Genomic DNA, 22,194 nt, shown 5'->3' with positions numbered 1-22,194 from the left:
AAAATCTAAAAAAAAAAAAACACAGTGTGAGTTCACAGTGTAATACCTACACTTCTCCCTTTCACATACTGTCCCCATCATAAACATGCCACCCACCAATATAGTCTCTGATGTCTGATGTCACTTACTGCACACAATTCAAGTACCTAATACATTAGATAACGCATACAGAACACTCAAACATCACCACTTTCACTAATAATATATATTTTTTAAAGTAAGGCAGGTAGTTGTTGCTCTACAAAAATAAAGTGGTTAAGTTCATACATTATTTTAGTATATTTGTTCAGTTATAGACATGCAAAATTCTTGCTTCCACACAGTAGCAGCAGAATGTGCAGACCTGGTTAATTCTTCTTGCAGTTGGGTGTGATCAGGGGGGAAGAACTTAACAACAAACTTCAGAACTACAGTCTTGGGTCCTGCGGGAAGAAAAAAGAAAGAAATCCTTTGTACTGCACTACATACTATGCTGCTGAGCTATGGTAGGACTCTGCTAACTACACACAGAAATATATACCCACTTCTGATCTGCTTTATGATGGGCTTGATCAGGTCCAGCCATACCTGAAAGAACACACAAATATAAACATATTTATTGTTGGCTGTAAATCAATTGGCAAGATAGTCAAAGTTATTAATAAAATCAGGGGGGAAAAATACAGCCGGAGTGACAAATAGGTAATCTTCAGAGTCTTGGATTGTGAAAAGAGCAGCAAAACTTTTTTACTGATGTAAGAGTAATATTCAGTCATTATAAAATGTGAAATTGCATATTTTAAGTTTACATTCTTGCATTATATTTGTCTACCTGTAAATGTCAGGCGATATATTACTGCATTGAGTTGTTGTATTTACATAGATTGTCTGGTCCTCTGCAAAATGGCGCCATTTGCTTTTTTATTACTATGTACATGTGGTCGTGGGGCTTGGTCTCCACTATGATGGCTTTTGTTTACCGGTTTACTGGGTGACCGGACTGTATATTTAAGAGTGATGCCGTTGACATGCACTAAGTCTTTGAGAAAGTCAGTAGGAGCAAAGTGTTAGGCGGGCGGTGATGTCATCATGCTGGGTAGGATGCGGATGCTATTTTGCTGAAGCTTGTACTGTGGATGATTTTGCTGTCTCTACATGCTGTTTTAATCTACTTTCTTTTGAGTGCCATTTTTTTACATATAATAAATATAGTCTAGCGGTCTACACTATTAGCTTCTTTCTTTGTGCTTTTGCATGGTTATACTAGCTGGAGGAGTGAAGGAAACATTTAAAGGACCAGAAGTCTGCCTTAACTATATTCATATGAAGTGATTTTTGACCTCCATTTTGTTGTGGAGGCCACAAGTTAAGGTGAGAAGATACTGATGGGTTCACTGATGGTCCATGTATGATGAAGAGTCTATTGGACTACCGTGAAGATTTGGATTTTCATTGCACAAAACTGTAGTGGTATATTCGACTTGGCTATAGAATGAACACTTACTTTTATATTGGTGCTATTGCACTTTAAAATGTTTGCATTTGTATGATCTTACATCTTAATTGGATCGTGTATGGAACTTTATTTTCTTTTTACTAGTTTTTATATATAAGCTACATTATTTTTTGCACTTTCATATATTTACAGTAAAACCTTAGTTGGAGAGCGTTTCGCAAGACAAGCAAAAATTGTTAATACATTTTGACTTGATATACAAGCGATGTCTTGATATACAAGTAGTTTCATGTCACAACTGAGTATAAAAGAGAAGAGAGGTGCCTCTAAGAATAGCAATATGGTTACATTTAATGAACGCACAACATTTAGCAACTCATATGGTTGATGATTCTAATCATCCTCCTCACCGCCATGGACGTTGTCCCTTCCACGTTGCGTTCCATGAGTGGTTCAATCTCTCACTGCAGGGTAGTCTTCCCGGTCATGATTGCAGACTGACAGCGGTGAGAGCCGGTGGTACGGAGGAAGGTCTATGTGGACAGCTTTACCCCGGATGCCTGCATACTTAGATGTGCCTCTTTTAATCATCAAACATGTGAGTTGCTAAATGTTGTACCTTCATTACATGTAATGTAACCATATTGATACACTTACAGGCGGCTCTCTTCTCTTTTATACCCTGTAGCGCCTGCTGGATTTTGCTTCTAATCCCCTTATGGAGGCTGCCATTTGTGGATGGACGTTTTGTGGTTACACAACCAATCACATTGCTATAATCTTTTTATATGGACTTTAAACTGAAGGACTTATGAATAAATGGTTGTGAAACAAATCATTTGAGTTTCCATTATTTCTTATGGGGAAATTCGCTTTGATATAAGAGTTTGGATTACAAGCATGTTTCTGGAACGAATGTAATACTATTATTTAGAGTTCTTCACTGTATTTTCTATTTCCTTAATTAATTATAAGGTCATTTAAAAAAATAAAAATTAAAAATAAGATAATTTATCTTATTTTCTTTTTCCTTAATATTCAGTTATTGAAGTCAAGAGAAATTTGACTCGCTATCCTTAGACTGAGTAGCAAGAAAGCAGAAGTCCCCTTGGCAGGAAGGACAGAGCTGTCAAATAAATTTTCATCTGTCAATTATACTTCTGGTGTTTTCTAGGGTCTCCCAGATTCCTGTCACTAGGATTACCTATTTATACTGAAATTGTTAAATATTCAGACCCCCTTCGCTTTTTTCAATTTTTATGTTGCAGCCCGACACTACAGTTGTTTAAATTCATTGTTTTTCTCATTAGTCTACACTCAGTACCCCATAATGACTGAAAACTGAATTTTACAAATAAAAATGTCTGTGAATTTCTGAATATGGGTCTGAATATCTTATAAATGCACTGTATAATAAAGTAAAATAATAATTATATTATTGTGTAACTTTATTCCAATTATTTGCAAAAATGTAAGCATGTCATTCACTGGGGTCTTGTTCCTGCAAACAAGGTTGTTCCAGTAAGTCTCAAAGAGAAGACAGAAAGGTTGGGAAGTTAATGTTTGCCTTTTTAGCCACATACCATGATTTTCCTATGATCCTGAAATTCCAGTCCAAAGTAATCACCTTCGACTAGGTTAAGGTGGCTGCAGACAGCATCCAGGAGTGCTTTACCAGTGGCCCTTATCTGAAAGAAAAAAAGACATCTCAAACTGTAAGACATTGCAGGCCTAACCAGTATCTGTAAAGTATAAGAACATTTAAACCTACATATTTATCAATAATTCACCAGAAAGAATTTAGCTTACTGAATAGGTAAGGTGTCATTTTAACTCAAATTCAAACGTTGAAAGTTGTTTGGAGTCAGACTGGTTGCGTTTTTACCAGACAAGCAGGAAAGCGAAGTACGGTAGTTACCTTCTGTCCCTGTTCAAATGTGTGTTAAGCAGCATTATGCCATGCTTTAACGTGATCAGTGCACATACATTTTTTGGTAATGCAGCTCACTAAAACACATAGTAATTGTGGTTCACTGGAACACGTTTTCATTGGCAATGTGTGTTAGGGTGCCATTTTGAAGCAACTGCACCACATCACTCCAATGTGCATAACGCAGCGTGATAGCATAAACAGGGCCTCTGGCTCACTGTCCTGAAACAAGTATGAAAGCTAGGGAGATCACAGTAAAATCTTTATCTGCATATTTGTTGCAAGTAAGTAACTCAAGCTCTTAAAACCAAAGGGTAAGTAGCACCGCCGGGCAACTGCCTTTCTCAGAAGGAGAGATCAGAAATGGTATACTAAGTGTTTCTCTTATGACAGATTCTCTCGTTTTTAATTTTAACTTAAAGAGACAATATCACCTTGCTCAGTCAGGGCACCCACAACAAATACATTCACTTTACCCTCCCTGCCTAAGCCCCAACCGAACATGTCACACCTGTGCTTCTAGGTAGGGGTAGAATATGACTTTCAGTACTGGCTATAGTGGAGGCAGAAGCTGTGAGAGTATTGGTAAGTAAAATTGTTAAGTTGACACTGTCACTGCCCTGAATTGGCAACAGAGTCTCCTTAGAGAGATCCTAGTCACCAGATCCATTCATTTAAATAAAAATTTCCCATAACATTATCTGTAAAAGCTTCCTCTGTGTAAAAATCCAAAAGCCCTGTGACTGCTGCTGGGCACCATCTTGGATGTGATGTCAGCAGTCCCAGCAGACTCTCAAGTGACACTTTATATTATTCCACCTTGCTCCTCCCCTGGTAACTACATAAAAGGCTGTGTAAGGGGGTGAAGCCAACATCCCCGGAAGATGAGCGGGATATGACGTGCAAGGAGGAAGGGGACTGAACTGGAATATTGAGTAGTTAAATTTTCCAGCAAGCACATAGCAAGTGAATAAAAAAAAGTAATTTATGGAAAGGAAAAGCACTGAAATTAAGCTTTTAAAATACTTTATTTATCTGTGCTATACACTGCAATTTTTTAGGGTTGGTGACAAGGTCTCTCTAAACATAATCTTTTGGTCTAAACAAGAGGTAGGCAAACTTAGAAATATGGAGATCTACTTGAATAATACTGATGAAGTCAAAGATCACCGGGCACAGTGTCCTGTTGTTGGGGCCAGTTCACACCAGAACGTGATGCCAGAAAGGCATGTTCCATGTGTGTTTCCTGCATAGTGTTCAAAACGCATTGCCTTTGTAATCTACTAGGGGTGATGATACATTGTTAAGCCAAAAATAGATCCCAAACGCAGTGGACACAAAAAAGTACAAGAGAGTGCAGGATTCAGGAGTGCGTCGCGTTTAGAATGCAGGATTCAGGAGTGCGTTGCGCTCAGAATGCAGGTATTGGGGGGGTGGGGGGGAAGTGAAGCATGGTAGAGGACACTGCTATGGGGGTGGGTCCACGATCCCCTCAGCCATCCAGTACACTACTGATTGGCTGAGACAGAGCAGCGGCGCTATTGGCTCCCACCGCTGTCAAAGTCAGTCAGCCAATCAGGGGAGAGAGGGGCAGGGCCAGGTCGGGGTTGTGTGTGAATGGAGCACTGACTCGGCTTGGGTGACAACCTGTAGCAAGCTGCTGGGTGAGGGGCACTCAAAGGAGGGAGGGGCTAGGAGCAGCAAAGAAGGACTCGAGAATAGAAGGAACTGGGCTGCTCTGTGCAAAACCAACTGCACAGAGGAGGGAAGTATAACATGTTATTTAAACAAACAAAAAAACGAGCCTTTACAATCACTTTAAGCTTGAAGTGAGGTAACAAAAGTCACTCCCCTATTCATTCACCACAATAATGACCAGCAAAATAGATGTTCACTGTGCTTCCTCCACCCTACTCAGTGACATCCGCCATGCCAGTTTTGGGCCCACAAGTGAGACATCAGAGCCCAGGATACATGGTGGGGTAAGGCAGCATATTGCTTTGGTGATGGTCGGGCTGCTGGAAACATATCCACCTAAAAAAGTGAAAGCTGGCTTTACAAGAAGCTGCTAAAGGATCTGGAAGTGTGTTTAAAGTTATTGATACCAGCACCATTTACAAAGGCACTGGGACTCAAGAGGTTGAAGGGTAAACCTTAGAACAAAAATGTAATGTATTGCAGTTTACCAGTCTTTAGGGTAACCAGATTTTAGTCCCCCCCCAATCTTCATCTGGTGATTCTGTCAGTAACACCCTTCCTTTGCTGGGGTGACCATGCTAAATCACTATGATGTATCTATGGAATTGTAACTCAATGACAGAGCTTTAAACCACCTCCCCCTGTCCTCTTTTCCACACAATAGGCAGGATTAGTCTACAAAAAGAACTGGTAATAACATAACACTGGCAGACAGCACAGCAATTTATTACTGGATTTCTGGCAGAAACATGTTTTTTCTTAAAACACTTTTTGAGCAGATATATCAAAACGCTTTCAATTGTATATTCAACAAAAGAAGACATGTAAGAAAAGTTGACTGTAAGGGTGCTTTCACACCGAGGCGTTGGGGGCGTCGGCGTTAAAGCTCCACTATTTTTAGCAGCGCTTTACCGTAGCTATTCGGCCGCTGGCGGGGCACTTTTAACCCCCGTTAGCATCCGGAAAAGGGTTAAAATCACCTGCAAAGCGCCTCTGCCCCATTGATTTCAATGGACAGGGGCTGCTTTAGGAGCGGTGTGTACACCGCTCCTAGAGCTCTGCAAAGATGCTGCTTGCAGGACTTTTCTTACCGTCCTGCAAGCGCATCGCTCCATTGTGAAAGCACTCGGGCTTTCACATTGGAGAGACAGGAGAGGCTCTTTACATGCGCTATTTTTAGCGCTGTATCGCCTGTAAAGTGTGAAAGCAGTCTTAAGGTTAAAGTATACAGTAACTAAAGGCAAAACTTTTTTCTTAGTTTTGGATAAAGTGGAGAGGGATTAGAACCCCTGTCAGTTTTTACTGCGGTCTGTGCCCCCATTAGGGAGATTCACCCTCTCAATTTGTCCTGTTTAAAGTGGATGTAAACCCAATGTCATCCTTTCTAAACTACTGCCATAGGGGTTATCTATAAGGATAAACATGCCTCCTGCATGTATCTTTACCTGTCAAATGTCTCCCCTCTGTCTGTTATGAGATCCGAAAAGCTGCAGATTCTGTGGGTGGGTCTGTTGTCTGGAGCTCGGTGGGTGGAGTCGTGATGTCAGCAGACTCCCCGCCCATCTCTACACTCTCCTTGTCAATATGCATTTTCTCCTGTGTATTTCTTACACTGAACTTCTGCTATGATCTCTAACATCCAGTGAAAAGACAGTAAAGTAACCACATGACTTCAGCATGCCAAATCATGGTGAGGTGTGGAACAGCCAATCCTTGCAGAGCTGCTGAAGAAAGGAGTGGGGGTGGGAATTAAAAAATAATGCATGTCTTAGGCTAGTGCAAAGATATGTAAATCACCTGTCACTTACAGCAAGGAGGAGGATTTGACAAAGTTTTTCTGTTTGTCAAGTTTTATCTCACTGAACAATAAAAGAGGAGTGCTCAGAGATGGATGAACTCTTTGTGGCAGGACTGGGCTCAAATTATAGGAAATCTTATACTCTACATTATGACATTAAAAAAAAAAAAAATCCGGGTTTACATCCACTTTAACATCATCATTGAAAGTGAAAGTAAAATAAAATCCCAAATTTTGGGTTTTCCCCAGAAAAGTAATAGAGGGGAAATCTTCCGATGGGGATTTCCTCTCACTTCCTGTTTGGCTATGAGACAGAAAATGAAGGGAAATCTCCGCAATGGGACACAGATGATGAAAAAAAAAAAACCTTTCTTGCTCTATCCAAAATGAAAGAAAAAAAAAAAGGTTTTGCCTATAGTTCTACTTTAAAGTGTATGTACCCATTTGCAGCACTTCACAAAGTGGTATCAGTAAAGAGTACCTCCAGGTAACATACAGTACCAGTTTAAACTGCCCCCTGGCCTCTGTTCCTTGTTCCCAGTAGGCCATAACAAGTTTTGCTGTCATAAATCAACTCTATTAACAAAAAAAGTTTACTGGAAAAAAAAAAAAAAAAAAAAGGAAATTAGCTACTGCCGATTTTATAGCCCTATAAAATTGGAAATCTGCTTTATTTGACAAGTGCATTGTAAAAGTGTGTCAAATTAGGAAATGTTTATAGGCAATACTTAGACACTATAAAGTAAACAATAAATGAACAATTTGCACAATAATGTCATTTAATACCCATTTTATTGTATTCCAGTGTAGTATATCTGGCTGTATCAAATTGGTAATGTTGGGCCTTAAGCTGGCCATACATGGATCGAAATTCGGCAGGTTCAGCAGGGACTCATCAATCGACTTGGGTACAACCAGCCTGTCAGATTACATTTGATTAATGCCAGTGGCTATAGCAGTAATCATTGTGTTCTGCCAATCCGCAAAGCTCCACACGCTGTAAAAGGCAGACCAGGCACGTAATGTAGGGAAAGAAAATCAAGTCAACTGTGCACTGCTTAAAGTGGTTGTAAACCCTTTACAAACACTTTTTGCTACAGGTAAGCCTATAATAAGGCTGCGCATTCTGGGATTGAAACCAGAGCAGGAGGATATGCATTTAAAAGCACAAGTCTTCATGTACTTAAATCTAAAAAGAAAAACATTTTACTGGTCTTTTACAGAAGAACTTTTGTGACAGAAAAACCTTGCCCATACAGTATGACCAGTAAAATTTATACAGCCATGTGCATGTAGCCTCATGGGCATATTAACTGCCTAGCGTAATTTCCCAATGCTTTCTAACACCTGTAGAACCATGTACAGCCCATCATACAAGTAAATTACTTTAGGCAGTCGATGCTTCTTTGCATCTGCGTTTACCGGTACAGGAATGCCTGATATAACTTTCATGTTTGGAAAGTAGGTTGGATGCGCAAGCACAGGTAAATGTAGATGCAAAGAAGCATTGACATTCACAAGAGCACAGCCACTTACAGTCATTCACATGTATAACATGCTGTGCCTGAAAGCGCTAGGAAATTACACTATGCATACGCCTACAAAAGTCCCATGTGTATGAACCCTAAGGGCACTTTCACACTGGCTCGCTTTAAAACTGCCAGTAAAATGCCTATGCATTAATGGAGCGTTTTTGCTGCGCTATTGTAGTGTATTTTTTAAAGGACGTGCGACTTAAAAACTGCACCAAAAATGATTAGCAGGGGCATTTTTGAAGTGTTTTAGAGAGGTGTTTTTGATACAGTTCCCATTCATTTTAATGGGGAGAAGTGTTTTTTGGGGTGTGTTTTTTTTTTTCTTTTAACTCCCCAACCAAGCTCCAAAAATGTTGCAAGCAAAATTTTTTTTAGGGCCCTTTCACACTGCTGAGTTTTTCAAACAGGTTTGCTTTAAAAAAAAAAAAAAAAAAAAAAAGCACATGAAAAGTTCAAGAAAAATGCTTCCCTTTAAAATCACTGAATGTTTTCACACTGGGGCAGTGACAAAAATCCTGCTTGCATCGTTGGGGAGCTTAAAAAGCCTGCACCAAAAACACTCCTCCTCATTGAAATGAATGGGAACCGAAACAAGAGAGCCTCAAAAACGACCCCACTAAGCATTTTTTGGTGCAGTTTTTGAGTCACATGTCCTTTAAAAACCGCACCGCAAACGCTGCAAAAACGCTCCGTTAACGCATAAGCGTTTTACTGGCAGTTTTGGCGGGAACCAATGTGAAAGTGCCCTCACACTGCAATGGAAGTGCACCACCCCAGCGTGAACACATTCATAGATTTTAAAGGGAAGCATTTTTCTTGAGCTTTTCAGGTGCTTTATTTATTTATTTATTTATTTTTTTATTTTTTTTAACACAAAGGTGTTTAAAAAATTCCTCAGTGTGAAAGCAGCAAGAACAGCAACCACCCAGAATGTTAAAGTGATTGCAAAGTCTGTTTTTTTGTTTGTTATTTTTATAGGAAAAAAAACAGCCAAACATGTTCTACTTACCTGCTCTGTTGCAGTGGATTTGCACAGAGCAGCCCGGATCCTCCTCTTCTCGGGTCCCTGTTCGGTGCTCCTGGCCCCTCCCTCCTGTTGAGTACCCCCACAGCAAGCAGCTTGCTATGGGGGCACCTGAGCCGAACCGCAGCTCCGCGTGTCCATTCAGACATGGAGCCGTGGTTTGGCCCCGCCCATTCTTTCTCCTCATTGGCTAACTGACTTTGATTAACAGCAGTGGGAGCCAATGGCGCTGCTGCAAAGTCTCAGCCAATCAGGAGGGAGAGTCCCGGACGGCTGAGGCACTAGTGGACATCGCTGGATTGAGAGGGGGCTCAGGTAAGTATTACGGGGGGTGATGCACACAGAAGGCTTTTTATCCTAATGCATAGAATGCATGAAGATAAAAAAAAAACCTTCTGCCTTTAAAACCACTTTAATCTTCTCACCTCCAGTGGAGGCCATGTGGTAGACAAACTAACAGTACAGACTGTTCTAGTGCAGTGCGATGTCTCTAATTATGTAGCAGAGTGTGGAAAGGGTAAACACTACAAGGAATCCTTCCTTGGACATTGTTTTTATTAACAACCACATGGCAGTGTAGATGAGTTTGGTATCAGGCTTTCTGTCCATCTGTTTCTCCTGTAAGCGGCAGCTTCTTCTCTGCATCGCTTTAAGTAAATCACATCTGCTGTGGCATTTTATTGGACAGAGACTAATGCTGTTGTGCTTGTTCTCTACTGTGAATTCCCACATCAATTTTTAGGCTCTTCTTCAAGTTCAGCTCTGATTTCCGGGTGAGATAAGTTCTAGCGAACAACACTTGTGTCATCTAATGTGTCATTCAAGCTTGTGACTGGGTTATGGTTTCCCTTCACAGCTCACAGGAGAGGAGACAGACATGAGCTCTGCTTGTAAAACAAAGTAAAGCTGTGCTTTCATTTACAAAAACAAATAAGAAAGGAGAAATAAGAAACACATTCTGCAAAAGCATATTACAAATCACACCACGGTATGACACATCAAGCACTTCTAGTTTTCTTTCCTGCTTTCAATACCACCCACAAAGTTCTAATGCAATATGTAGTTCTTCATAAAAAGTACTATAAAAGTGATCCTAAAAGTAATAAACATGTCATACTTACCCTGCTCTGTGTAATGACCATCCTCTTCTTGGGTCTCCCTCTGGTTCTCTCAGCTCTCCTCCCTTTTTGAGTGAACCCATAGGAAGCAGCATGATATTGGGGCACTTATGCGGGCTCGATCCCGAGCTGGCCTGTGTGACCCTCACTCTCTCCACACATGATTTGATTGACAGCAGCAGGAGCCAACGGCTCCCACTGATGCCTCCAAGTCATGTGAGGAGAGAGCCACTGCTCTTAGGCATAGTGCTGGATCGAGATAGGGCTCAGGTAAGTACGTGGGGCTGGGTGGGAGCTGAACATGGAAGGTTTTTTATCTTAATGCACAGAATGCAATTAGGGTAAAATTGTGCTAACATTATAGGAAGGCAAAAGTAAGCATCACTATGAATCAGCAATTTCTGGTAGAACACAAATCTAAGTTTTTACCTAAAACTGAAGATATAGTTAAACATGAAAAAGCTGTTCCTTCTACCCATCACTATGAACTCATAAAAGAATGCAGGTGCTAAGTTATGAAATGGGTCCCCATTGACTTAAAACGGATATGCCATTTTTTGGAAGATATGGGAAAGCTTAACCAGAACTACAGTAAAAACATATTTATTTTTATTCAAAGTATAACGAAAGGCAAAACCTTTTTTTCTAGTTTTGGAAAGAGGGGAGAGAGATTAGAACACCGGTCAGTTTTTTATTGCTGTCTGTGCCCATCAAGGAATATCACCCTCTCTATTCGTCCTGTTAATCATTATCATTGAAAGTGAAAAAATCCCACATTTTGGGTTGTCTTCAGAAAAGTAATAGACGGGAAACTTTCCAATGGGGACAATGGTTATGATGACCTGGGGGTCCCAAGGGGCTCCCTCAATTTCCGAGGATTTCCTCTCACTATTTGGCTATGGAACAGGAAGTGAAGGTAAATCTCCACAATGGGACACAGATGGCGAAAAAAACTATTGACAGGGGTTATAAGCCGCCCCTTACTCTATCCAAAATAAAAAATAAAGTTTTGCCTATAGTTCTACTTTAAATATTTAACCCTTACAATTCAAAACTGAAGTTTAAAGCAGAGCTCCACCCAAAAGGGGAAGCTCCACTTGTTTGCACCTCCCCCCTCCACTGTCACATTTGGCATTTTTTTGGGGGGGCAGGTACCTGGTTTTGCCAGGTACCAGCTCCCACTTTCGGCTCAGATGGTGGCGGGGAACTGCGCCAAAAGTTTTTCACTGCGTAGGGGGGTTTTTCACCGTCAGGGAGGTGAGGATGTGGAACTCTTTTCCACAATTGGTGGTGTCAGCAAGAAGTATTGATAGTTTTAAAAGACTCTTGGACGTGTATATTAGCGAACACAATATACAGGGATATGGGCAATTATTATCTACACACACACACACAAACACGTTGAACTGGATGGACTATTGTCCTTATTCAATCTTACCAACTATATAACCATGCAAGTTCAGCCCCCACTCCTTCCCTTACTGTCTTCTGGGACACATCACAGGTCCCAGAAGACTATGAGACCATTCACAAGGTGCAACGCAACCAGCGCATGTGCAATAGGAAACACAAGGCTTCACTTCCTGTTTCCCTTACTAGAGATTTCGGTGTCTTGCCGAGAAAGTTCCCTCGGCGGATAAGTTCCCCCCCTGTACTGCGCAGGTGCAGCGCCTGTGCAGTATGAACTACTGCCAGTCGCCGGAGATAGCCGAAGCTCAAACTTTTCAATCAGCTGTACACGGCGCCTGCGCCCTGGGTCCAGGTTCCTTCCCCACCATCCAAGTGGACCTAGAGGGGGAATCAAAAAGAGCCGAGCGAAGCGAGGCCGTGCCCCGAAGCGCGGCGAGCGAAGCGAGCCTGCGAGGGGCCCTCTTACAGGCGCCGTGTACAGCTGATTTTCAGCTATTCGCCTTTGGCTATTTCCGCCGGATCCTACTGCGCAGGCGCAGCGCCTGCACAGTAGAGGGGGGTCCTTATCCGCCAAGCGGAACTTTCTCGGCAGAACACCGGCACCTGCAGCTGACTGAAGAAACGACTTGGGTGAGGACATTGCAGGATCCCTGGACAAGCAAGTGACCTTATATTAAATATTAGAAGCTACAGTGTTTGTAGTTGCTGACTTTGACTTTTTTGTGAAGGAGTCTGAAGCTCCTCTTTAATCTCTGTATATTATCCCTTTCCTGGTTCCTTCTTTCCCCTATCAACATGCTAAAAAAAACCTTTAACCTGTTTTGTTCAACCAAGTGATGGTCTAGTATAAGGTATAAGACCACTATCAACAACTAGAAAAATGCCTCACATTGATAGAAGACTGGATGACCACTAGCTACCTCAAACTCAAAAGATTCAAAACAGAGCTTCTTCTACTACACGGAAACCAAAATACAAAAAACAAGAACCCTTGGACACCGCCCACCATTTTTGGACAGACCATCGCCCCAAGCACCAATGTCAAAAGTCTTGGACTCAAAAATGTCAATGGATGAACAAATTGGATCAGTAGTCAGCGGATCTCACCATCTTCTCCGCCTGCTACGCAGACTTATTCCCTTCATTCCAAAAGAGGACAAAGCGGCAGTAGTTGGAACTATCATTAACTCCCGACTCGACTACGCAAATTCCCTCTACACCGGAATACCTAAGTACCAGATCGCACGCCTACAACTCATCCAAAACACTGCAGCAAGACTGATAACAGGAAAAAAAACCCTGGGAATCCATCTCCCCATCCCTGAGGAGCCTACATTGGCTAATCATAAAGGATCGGATCACATTCAAGACCCTCTGCCTCACACACAAATGTCTACATGGAAACGCGCCTCAATACCTATGCGAGAAAATAAAGCGTTACGTACCTAATCGCAGTTTTCGATCAACCTACCAAAACCTCCTCCACGTTCCCAAATCCCGCTACAAATTGAAGGGAGAGCGAAGATTCGCAGTCCAAGGACCAAGGCTATGGAACACTCTAACGATCAACATCCATATGGAAGAAAACCATCAGGCCTTCAGGAAGAAACTCAAGACCTACCTCTTCTAACAAGCTGGACCCACAGGATGGACAAAGCGCCTTGAGGCAATTCAGTTTGCATGTGCAGCGCTATAAGTCATTCATTCACGTCATCACTGTTTCTGTTCCTCTCTATGTAGTGCAGGAAGATTATGAATATCATAACAGATCAGTGCCGTTCCAAGTCCGCAGTATCAGTCTCTCAGGTTTGCACTCTGTATTCAGGTGGTGGCAGAGACAAAGCAAATCTCACTCCAAGATACAAGTATTGCCGCACACTGTATGTAACTCTGGTAAAAATTAAATAGGCTGCAGCACAAACCCCTGCCCATCAGTCGTGCCAAACTGAAGCCTGTCTTTCATTTACTTCACACCAGAGCTGAATACAGCTTGCGGTGCTACTTGCAGGAAGATTATGGCTACTTGGAGGGGTTGGCAGGGTGCTGTACACAGATACCTGAAAACATCACAGCACTCCGCCTCACTACACCTCTCAAAATCCCTCAACCCAAATGCAAGCAGTGAGCTGGCTCTTGGGAGGTATTACGCAAATATCAAAATGCCTTGATGGATAGATGTCAGTCTGGAGGAGTGGGCATTCCCAGGCAGGAAGAATTTGCATGCAGACCATCCTACGTAACATCCATATGGGATGCAGAGCCTCTATGAATTGAAATCCAATGAATGAAAGGGGTGGGTTAGGAAAGTACTAGATGATGCTGGATGCCCTCCAGTCAAGCACTGAGGTAGGCTTCAGGTTCTAATGCAAAGTGAAAAGCTCACAGTGTGCAGTACAAAAACTTACAGTACAGGAGGAGCCTGTACAATGTTGCAAGACTGAAGGCAAGGCTGGAATTCAGCTTTAATAATTGTATAGGAAATTGTTAAAATTGTTACTGTAAATACTATTTGAAATTATGTGTTTTGTTAGCTTGTGATACTGTTTTGTGATCTGTGCCTTCCACATAGAACTTAATTTGATATATTGATTCTTTATGTATCTGTTTATTTCTGTGCATAATGTTCCAAAAAACCTGATTCTTAAAAAAAAAAATGTTACTGTAATGGCATGAACTTTACTAAAGATGATATAACAAATGGTTTAACACTGGTCATGTGTTAAAGTGCCACCCAACCCCATATTCAGCTGTTTCCCAGAGGGCCTCTTCACACTTGTCATTTGTTTGAGATCTAACATCTGTGTGTTGTGGTATGGTATTTATGGCTTTTATCACACATTGCTGCAAAAAAACAAAAAACAAATAAAAAACCTAATTTGCCTTAAAAAAAAAATAAAAAGTGTTCTCTATAACAAAAACTGTTCAGATCATTGTACCTCAACATTCATCCTCTAATGTAAGTACCTAAGCCCTACAGGAGATAGATTGGTATGTGCTTTTACACAATTGGGAAGATGGACTTTTTTCCCCCTTACAAAGAAAAGCATGAACATCAGACTTGAATCATGTATGGCCAAGCCTACGGGTTGTAGGAAAGAAATTTGCTAGATTACCCCATCAACACCAGCAGTGCTGATGCGGGAATCCCTCCTGCTGGGCCATTGTCTTCTCCCGATGGGAGGGCGGGGGGAAGCCGCCCTTGCTGTGAGAAGACAGCGATTATCGCTAGTGGCTATAGCAGACACTAGCAACAATCACAAGAGAAACCATCAGACTGGTTGTACCAAAGTTGATCAATCGATCAACTTGCTACATTCAGCCTGCACATTAATGGTTTGAATCTCAGCCAGTTTCTGCTGAACCAGTCGAGATTCAAACCATGTATGGCTGGCCTTAGTAACGAGGAGGAAAAGTATACAAACCCATATGCATAAATTACATGCTAAGAGAAATGAAACAAACCTAACAAATATCAGCTGTTTTGCATACTTTTTAGTAATGCTAAGGGCTTAAAATATTTAAAATATTTTAAAAATATTTAATTACTTTTCACAAATGGCCTCTACAAATAAAATTTAAATCTCTATGCTTCAGTATAATGGCCTTCATACCCATCACTGCCTTTATGGGGGGGGGGGGGGGGGGGTCTCATTCTCCCTTTTTTATGATGGTAGAGGGCAGCAGGAAGAGTTTGAACATTCCTAAATAGGTAAGAAGAATCAATACTCCAAGTTGGGTGTGCAAAAAGCCAGGAACTACAACTTGGCTGCATTGCCTGCAAGAAACATGAAAATGCTGGGTGACTCAGCCGACTAGTCTTCATCTATAATTTCGAAATTCACTTTTATATGAATTGACTTTGAAAAAAAACGCCACTTTTGGGTGACCTAGCTTTATTTTGAACACAAATTACAGTGAATTATAGTCAGATGCCCAGACTGTAATCTAGTGTACAGAGAACTGACACGTTGATTTGTGGCGACACAACCCAGCCATTTTCTTCTAAAATAAGCATGAACTAGGGAAGGGTGCTTTTCTATATTGCAGTGTAGAAATTACAGACTACATCGTCAAAAGGTTTAAATAACATATGAAGAAATAAGGTGCTGGGAACAAAGGATGGACATAATCCTTATTTCTGTTTTGGCTTTGCTGTCTAATGCCCCGTATACACGATCAGAAATTCGGCCAGCAAAAGACCGATGAAAGCTTTTGGTCGGAAAATGCAGAGTGCATGCTCCATCGGACTTTTGCTGGCGGAATTCCAGCCAGCAAAAGATTGAGAGCATGTTCTGAATTTTTCGGTCGGAAAAAGTTCCGATTGGAAATTCCGATTGTCTGTACCAATTCCGTCGCGCAAAATTCCTACGCATGCTTGGAAACAATTCGATGCATGCTCGGAAGCATTGAACTTCATTTTCTTGGCTCGTCGTAGCGTACGTCACTGCATTCTTGATGGGCAAAAGTTCAGCGAACTTTTGTGTGACCGTGTGAATGCAAGCCAAGCTTGAGCGGAAGCCTAATGCTGCGTACACACGAGCGGAATTTCCGTCGGAAAAATCTTGGATGGTTTTTCCAACGGAAATTCCGCTCGTGTGTACGCGGCATTAGGACACGTGCACAAGGTACTGATGTTTGAGCGTTAGCATTTCTGGACATAATTTCAGGCATTTGTGTTATTTGCATTCAAGTGTACAATACATTCCATAGGCAAAATCAATGGATACTCAATATTTATGTTCATATGCAAGTAGTAAAATACTGACCCTGGAATGCAGATTTTTAAATTTGTTTTTTACTCATGAATGGGCAACAATTGTTTATGAGCATGTATGTACAGACACACTGTAAACGATAGGTTGCATTTTAGAGGCGTAAAAAGAAAAAAAAAACGCTGTACTGAGCTTTTTTTTAAGCTGCAGTGTGCAAGAGGCCTTATAAGAAGACCTATCTCTACAGTTCCTGGATCATTCCACTTATTTTACAGCTTATTAATGGATGTGTCTAAATTGTAGACTGCAAGCTATTAAAAACTTCACACTACACTTCTTGTTTCTGAGGCACAGCGAATTACACAAGAAATGTTTATTAACCAGGCTGCATATTACATTTCACAGTTTAACGGATTGAAAAGTAGAATATAATAGCACCATTCACCCAGCTTATATTACAGCCAGCAGGCAATTTGTAGGTAAGGGAGCAGAAACTCATCCCCAGGGTGTGAAGTGTGAGCATATTAATTCTTTCAATACAGATGTATGCTGGCCCCACTGGTATTATTTTAATACTGCCAACAACTTCTTCTGTAATAAATGTGGAAAACTAGGAGTAAACTGGTCTGACTGGTTTAGGAGTTTTGATGGTTCACTACACTTAACAGAAACCTACGCCTTCTGCGGGAGACACATGAACCTTCACACCTCAAAGTTGTCTGCAATAAGATGAGCAATGTTTGAGTGGTAGACTACATGGTAATGACATGTTTGACTTCAGGATCTATTTACACACATGGATGGAAATGAAATTTTGCTTTTACTGTTTATATTTTTAACTGCAGATTCTTCTCGTTGTTCCATGAATCCTAATGCTCTGACTCAACAAACATATTTCTACAAAACCATGTAGTGTATGACGATTACAAAACAAAGCACATGCCCTGCTTTCTAATGAACAAAGGAAGATATAAAAATAAAACCAACAAGTATGCCCGAGGAATCTGTATGGTACAGCCGGTTCATACTGAAGAAAAATAGACAAGGAAACAGATGGACAGACAGAACAGCGTGTCTAGGAATTGTTTGCATTTACAGTAGCATCTCAAGCACTGCAGCGATCAGCTTGCATTACTAACAAGACCATATGGAATTTCACTACACTAGGTCTACTGGAAAAAAAAAAAGGAAATGAAAGCAAAATTAGGATGAAACTAATCACAATTTACATCTGGGACTACTGCAATTTTACAGTAAGCACACTACATGCTACACTAGATGGGATAAGGCTAACCACAAATGAACAGATTTCTTTCACTCAGCAAGAAACCAAAAAGATTTAAAGTAGATGGAGAAACCTTCCATGCCAGATGTTTTACTCAGACAGCCAGAACCAAAAGTGAAATACCTGATCTGATTGGATGCAGTCTCTGTTCGGATGATAATTCTCCATCCAGCTCTTTCGATTTTTCGTATAAAGTTTGTCATGGTTAGTCACCACTCAAATTTCAGTATAATCTCTCTTATAGTAAGGGGAGAGCTCTTCCAGAGTGTGTTAGATACATCCCTTAAGCCTGGTACACACAGGTGTTCAACAGAAACCGGCGGACATTCAGCCCATGTGTACATCAGCTTGTCTGACAGAAGGGGTCCGAATGGTCGAATGGGCATGCTGGAAAAGCTGCAGCTGATCGGCATCTGATCAGCATTGGCAGCCAGTGGCTGTTAGCAATAACCGGCATGTTCTGGCGGGGTGGCAGCCCCCCTGTCAGAACACAATAGCTCAGCAGGGAGATCACTTTACCAACATTGCTTAGTTTGTACAGCGAGTTCCTCCCAAGCTAACTGTTTTTTTTTGTTTTTTTTTAATTCAGCCCGCTGGGTTGAACGAAAAAAAAATTGAAGTGTGTACCAGGCTTTAGGCTTGTCATTAATTTGTGGCTGTGTTCTTGTCCAATCAGGAGTTTGAGGATGGAAAAAAGGTAACAAGGCAGTATGTGTGGTGTATAGGAGAGTGCTTAGCATTTCTCCTGTGAAAAAGAACATCCCAAGCAGCCATGTCACTCCAAGTCAGTGGCCACATGGACTCCGGTAGAAGCTGGGTGGCACCATATTAGTGTTGAGTGCCTCCTTGGGCTTTTGCAGGATCAGATGTTGGGTTCACACTGGTATGACACGACAGTCATACGACTGTGGATCCAACTTTGCCCTGCGACTTGAAGTCCGTCTTCCATCCGACTTCAATAAACGGAATCCGACTTTGATCCCAACAATACCAGGCCCTTTGAGTCTGGTATGGATCTTTAGGGGAAGAAAGCTAAAAACGAGTGTGACCTGTCTCAACCTGAGACTAACATCAGCATGCCTCCATCCCTAAATATACGCGAGAAAGATTGGAGGGTAGGGTTGGGACTTTACATGAGGCATGTTGATGTGTATGATATATGAAATAAATTATAAATAAATTGGATGTCACAATCCCCTAGGGGTAATTCATGGTAATAATAATGATAAGCATGATTAACCAATAAGATAAAACATTTATGATTTTAATAATAATAATAATAAAATCAACATAATTGATAAAATAATAATATATTTAATAATTAATAATAAATTATTGAACATGATTTGTGACAAACAATGAAAATCATAAAAAGTCAAGTACATACAAATAATGAATACATGGTTCACATAATGTATACAGACAATGAACATAGTGATTTGTTACAGTTATTGGAGCAAGTTTGACTTTGCATCCTTGGATGAACACTCAATGCATTTCATGGCCTGGTGCCAATCATCAGGCGTTTGGATGCATGAGTTGAACTACAAAATAATTAAATAATTAATAAAATGTAATAACTGAATAAACTGTCTATGAAAGTGCACTCGTCCCTAAATATAAAGGAAAAAGACATTTCTGTACTACTTACAAAGCAGCCCATCAGTCTCGGATCTTTAGGGAAAACTCCACGCCAAATAAAAAAAAAAAAAAAACACGACATAAGAGTCCCCCCTTCAAGACCATACCAGGCCCTTCAGTCTGGTATGGATTTTAAGGTGAACCCCCATGCCAAAAAAACAGGGTGGGGTAAATCCATCGGGCGGTGACATCGTAAGGGGCAGGGTCGCCGGATGTCACCAGTGGCCATGCCCCATAGCTATAGAAGTAATGGCACATGGCGGACCCAGCGGGAGACAGCGTCGAGAGAACATCGGAGGAAGAACAGAAGGCGAAGACAGCAGAGAGAGGAGACCCAGCAGAGGGAGAAGACAGAGGAGAGAGAGGAGACCTGGCAGAGGGAGCAGACAGCGGAGAGAGGAGAACTAGCAGCGGAAGAAGACATCAGCGGAGGGAGAAGAACCGGAGGAAGATGTCATCAGCGGAGGGAGAAGAACCGGAGGATGAAGACTTCGCCGGAGGGAGAAGAAATTGGAAGGAGAAAAGACACCAGAGCTGCTTTAATAAACACTTTGTCAAAAACCTGCTGTTTTTATTTTTGACACTTTTTTTTTTAGGTGAATGGGTAGGGGTACAATGTGGGTACAATGGCACATAGGGTGGGGGGTTGGGATCTGGGGGCCTCCTTATTAAATGGGTTTCCAGATTCCGATAAGCCCCGCAGTCCCTGACAGTCACCGGCCAGGGTTGTCGGGAAGAGGCCCTTGTCCCCATCAACATGGGGACAAGGTGCTTTGGGGAGAGGGGAGCAGGGCCACCCAGCCCCAAAGCACCCAACTCCCCATGTTGAAGGCATGTGCCCTGGTATGGTTCGGGGGGGGGGCGCTCGCTCATCCCCACCCCCTTTCCTGACGTGCTTGGATAGGGGGCTGGTATGGATTCTGGGGGGAACCCACACTGTTTGGCATGGTGGTTCCCCTTATAATCCATACTGAAGGGCCTGGTATGGTCTTGGAGGAGGGATTCCTCAGAGCACAAGTCGCATACCAATGTTGGATCAGTTAGGACGATGATCCGACTTCAATGATATTCAATGGGCTGAAGTAGGATCAAAGTCGGACCGACTTGTGTCAGAACAGTTAGACGGCTCTGATAGGGAACCATTGATTTATACACGTCATGTATGTGCTCCCAATGTCAGAGTGTTTGTCGTACCAGTGTGAACCCAGCCTAATACAGGGACTTTAGTCTATCTAATTTCTGATGATTTCTACCTGTGAGAAACTGATCAGAAATATTATATATTTTAAAATATAAATGATACAATTGTGACCAGGACAGGACCAGAGGCAAAGTCTCCAAATAGGGATAAACTGTCAAAAGTTTGACCACTCTATGTGGGGGTTTGTGTTTTCAACAAGAAGCATGAAAAAAATCTCCCCAATGGGGACATAGATAACAGTAAATGTGAAAAAACTTTCCAGCGATATTATATACACGCACAACATCTACTGATCTAAACCAATAAAATATAAATCTGTGATAAACCCTAAAAAACAGGCAGCAGCTAGCACGAATATGCATCCAATCTGTAAAAATGCAAAAAATATATATGCTAACTCACAATAGTGCAGCGCTATCCAACAATACATCACGTGTATGATTTGCATAAGTGACCATCATTCAATAAGTGCATAATTCATCAATTATCATAATTGATATATAACCAATCAATATAAGTCCATCTTCAGAAAAAGCCCATAAAGCAAGGAATATCAATATCCCAGTCTCCATGAATAGTGCAATCCCATACACCACAGTAATCTTGAATTTATGACTTTATTCACCACTCACATTTTAGAAGTAAAAAACCGCCAGCTCAGCCTAGCTCCGCCTAGCAAAATTACGTCACCGCCTACCTCACACGTTGCGCCCAATGGGCTTTCTCAAAGGTTCAGGCCCGAACCTTTGAGAAAGCCCACTGGGCCCAACGCGTGACCTAGGTGGTGACATAATCACGCTGGGTGGAGCGGTGGACACTGGGATTAATATAGAGACATGCAGGTTTTTTACTTCTAAAATTTGTGTATTCTTTATTTTATTCTGCACTATGGTCTCCTCCTTTTGCTTCCTACTGTATGTGAGTGACACCATGCTGAGAGCTGTGAACCGGGACCGACCAGCCTGTGGAGCAGTGCCACTTTTATACTGCAAAAGTACATACTGACCTCCTTTAGTTAGTGAGGTCTAAGGTGAGAAGACACCCATAGGTGGGGTGAATGGCACGGTAGTGAATAAAGTCATAAATTCAAGATTCCTGTGGTGTTTGGAATTATAGATAACAGTAACCCTTAAAAGTTTCTCACCCTGTCTCACTATGACCAAAGCAAAGAATAGGTTTTTCAGAGGGCTTCCCCTTTAACAGTGTGCAGCATTTGAAAGGTACACTTCAAAAACACAAGTCAGGCATAGACAAATGTAAAAACTATACTTAGAATATATTTTTCCTCCTTCAATGATTTCCTTTTTACTAACCCTGTTAGCACCCTCTCAAAATACCACAAGTGCATAAAACATTATCAGTGCTGAAATAATAATGTGATAGGGACCTCTGCTTTGTATTTTCTTG

At 41.5% G+C, this 22,194-nt stretch overlaps 1 protein-coding gene across 1 annotated transcript in view; it reads right to left on the bottom strand.

Moving 5' to 3' along the window:
* FARP1 (FERM, ARH/RhoGEF and pleckstrin domain protein 1) overlaps positions 1-22,194 on the bottom strand; it is a 230,411-nt gene that overhangs the window by 110,437 nt on the left and 97,780 nt on the right. Inside the window, 3 exon segments of the mRNA XM_073614408.1 lie at positions 344-422; positions 525-567; positions 3,019-3,123. Of these exon segments, the coding sequence (XP_073470509.1) occupies positions 344-422; positions 525-567; positions 3,019-3,123 (227 nt within the window).

Source organism: Aquarana catesbeiana, linkage group LG02, assembly GCF_042186555.1.
Source record: "Aquarana catesbeiana isolate 2022-GZ linkage group LG02, ASM4218655v1, whole genome shotgun sequence".
NCBI classification, from domain to species: domain Eukaryota; kingdom Metazoa; phylum Chordata; class Amphibia; order Anura; family Ranidae; genus Aquarana; species Aquarana catesbeiana.
This window is presented reverse-complemented; position numbering and strand designations above follow the sequence as displayed.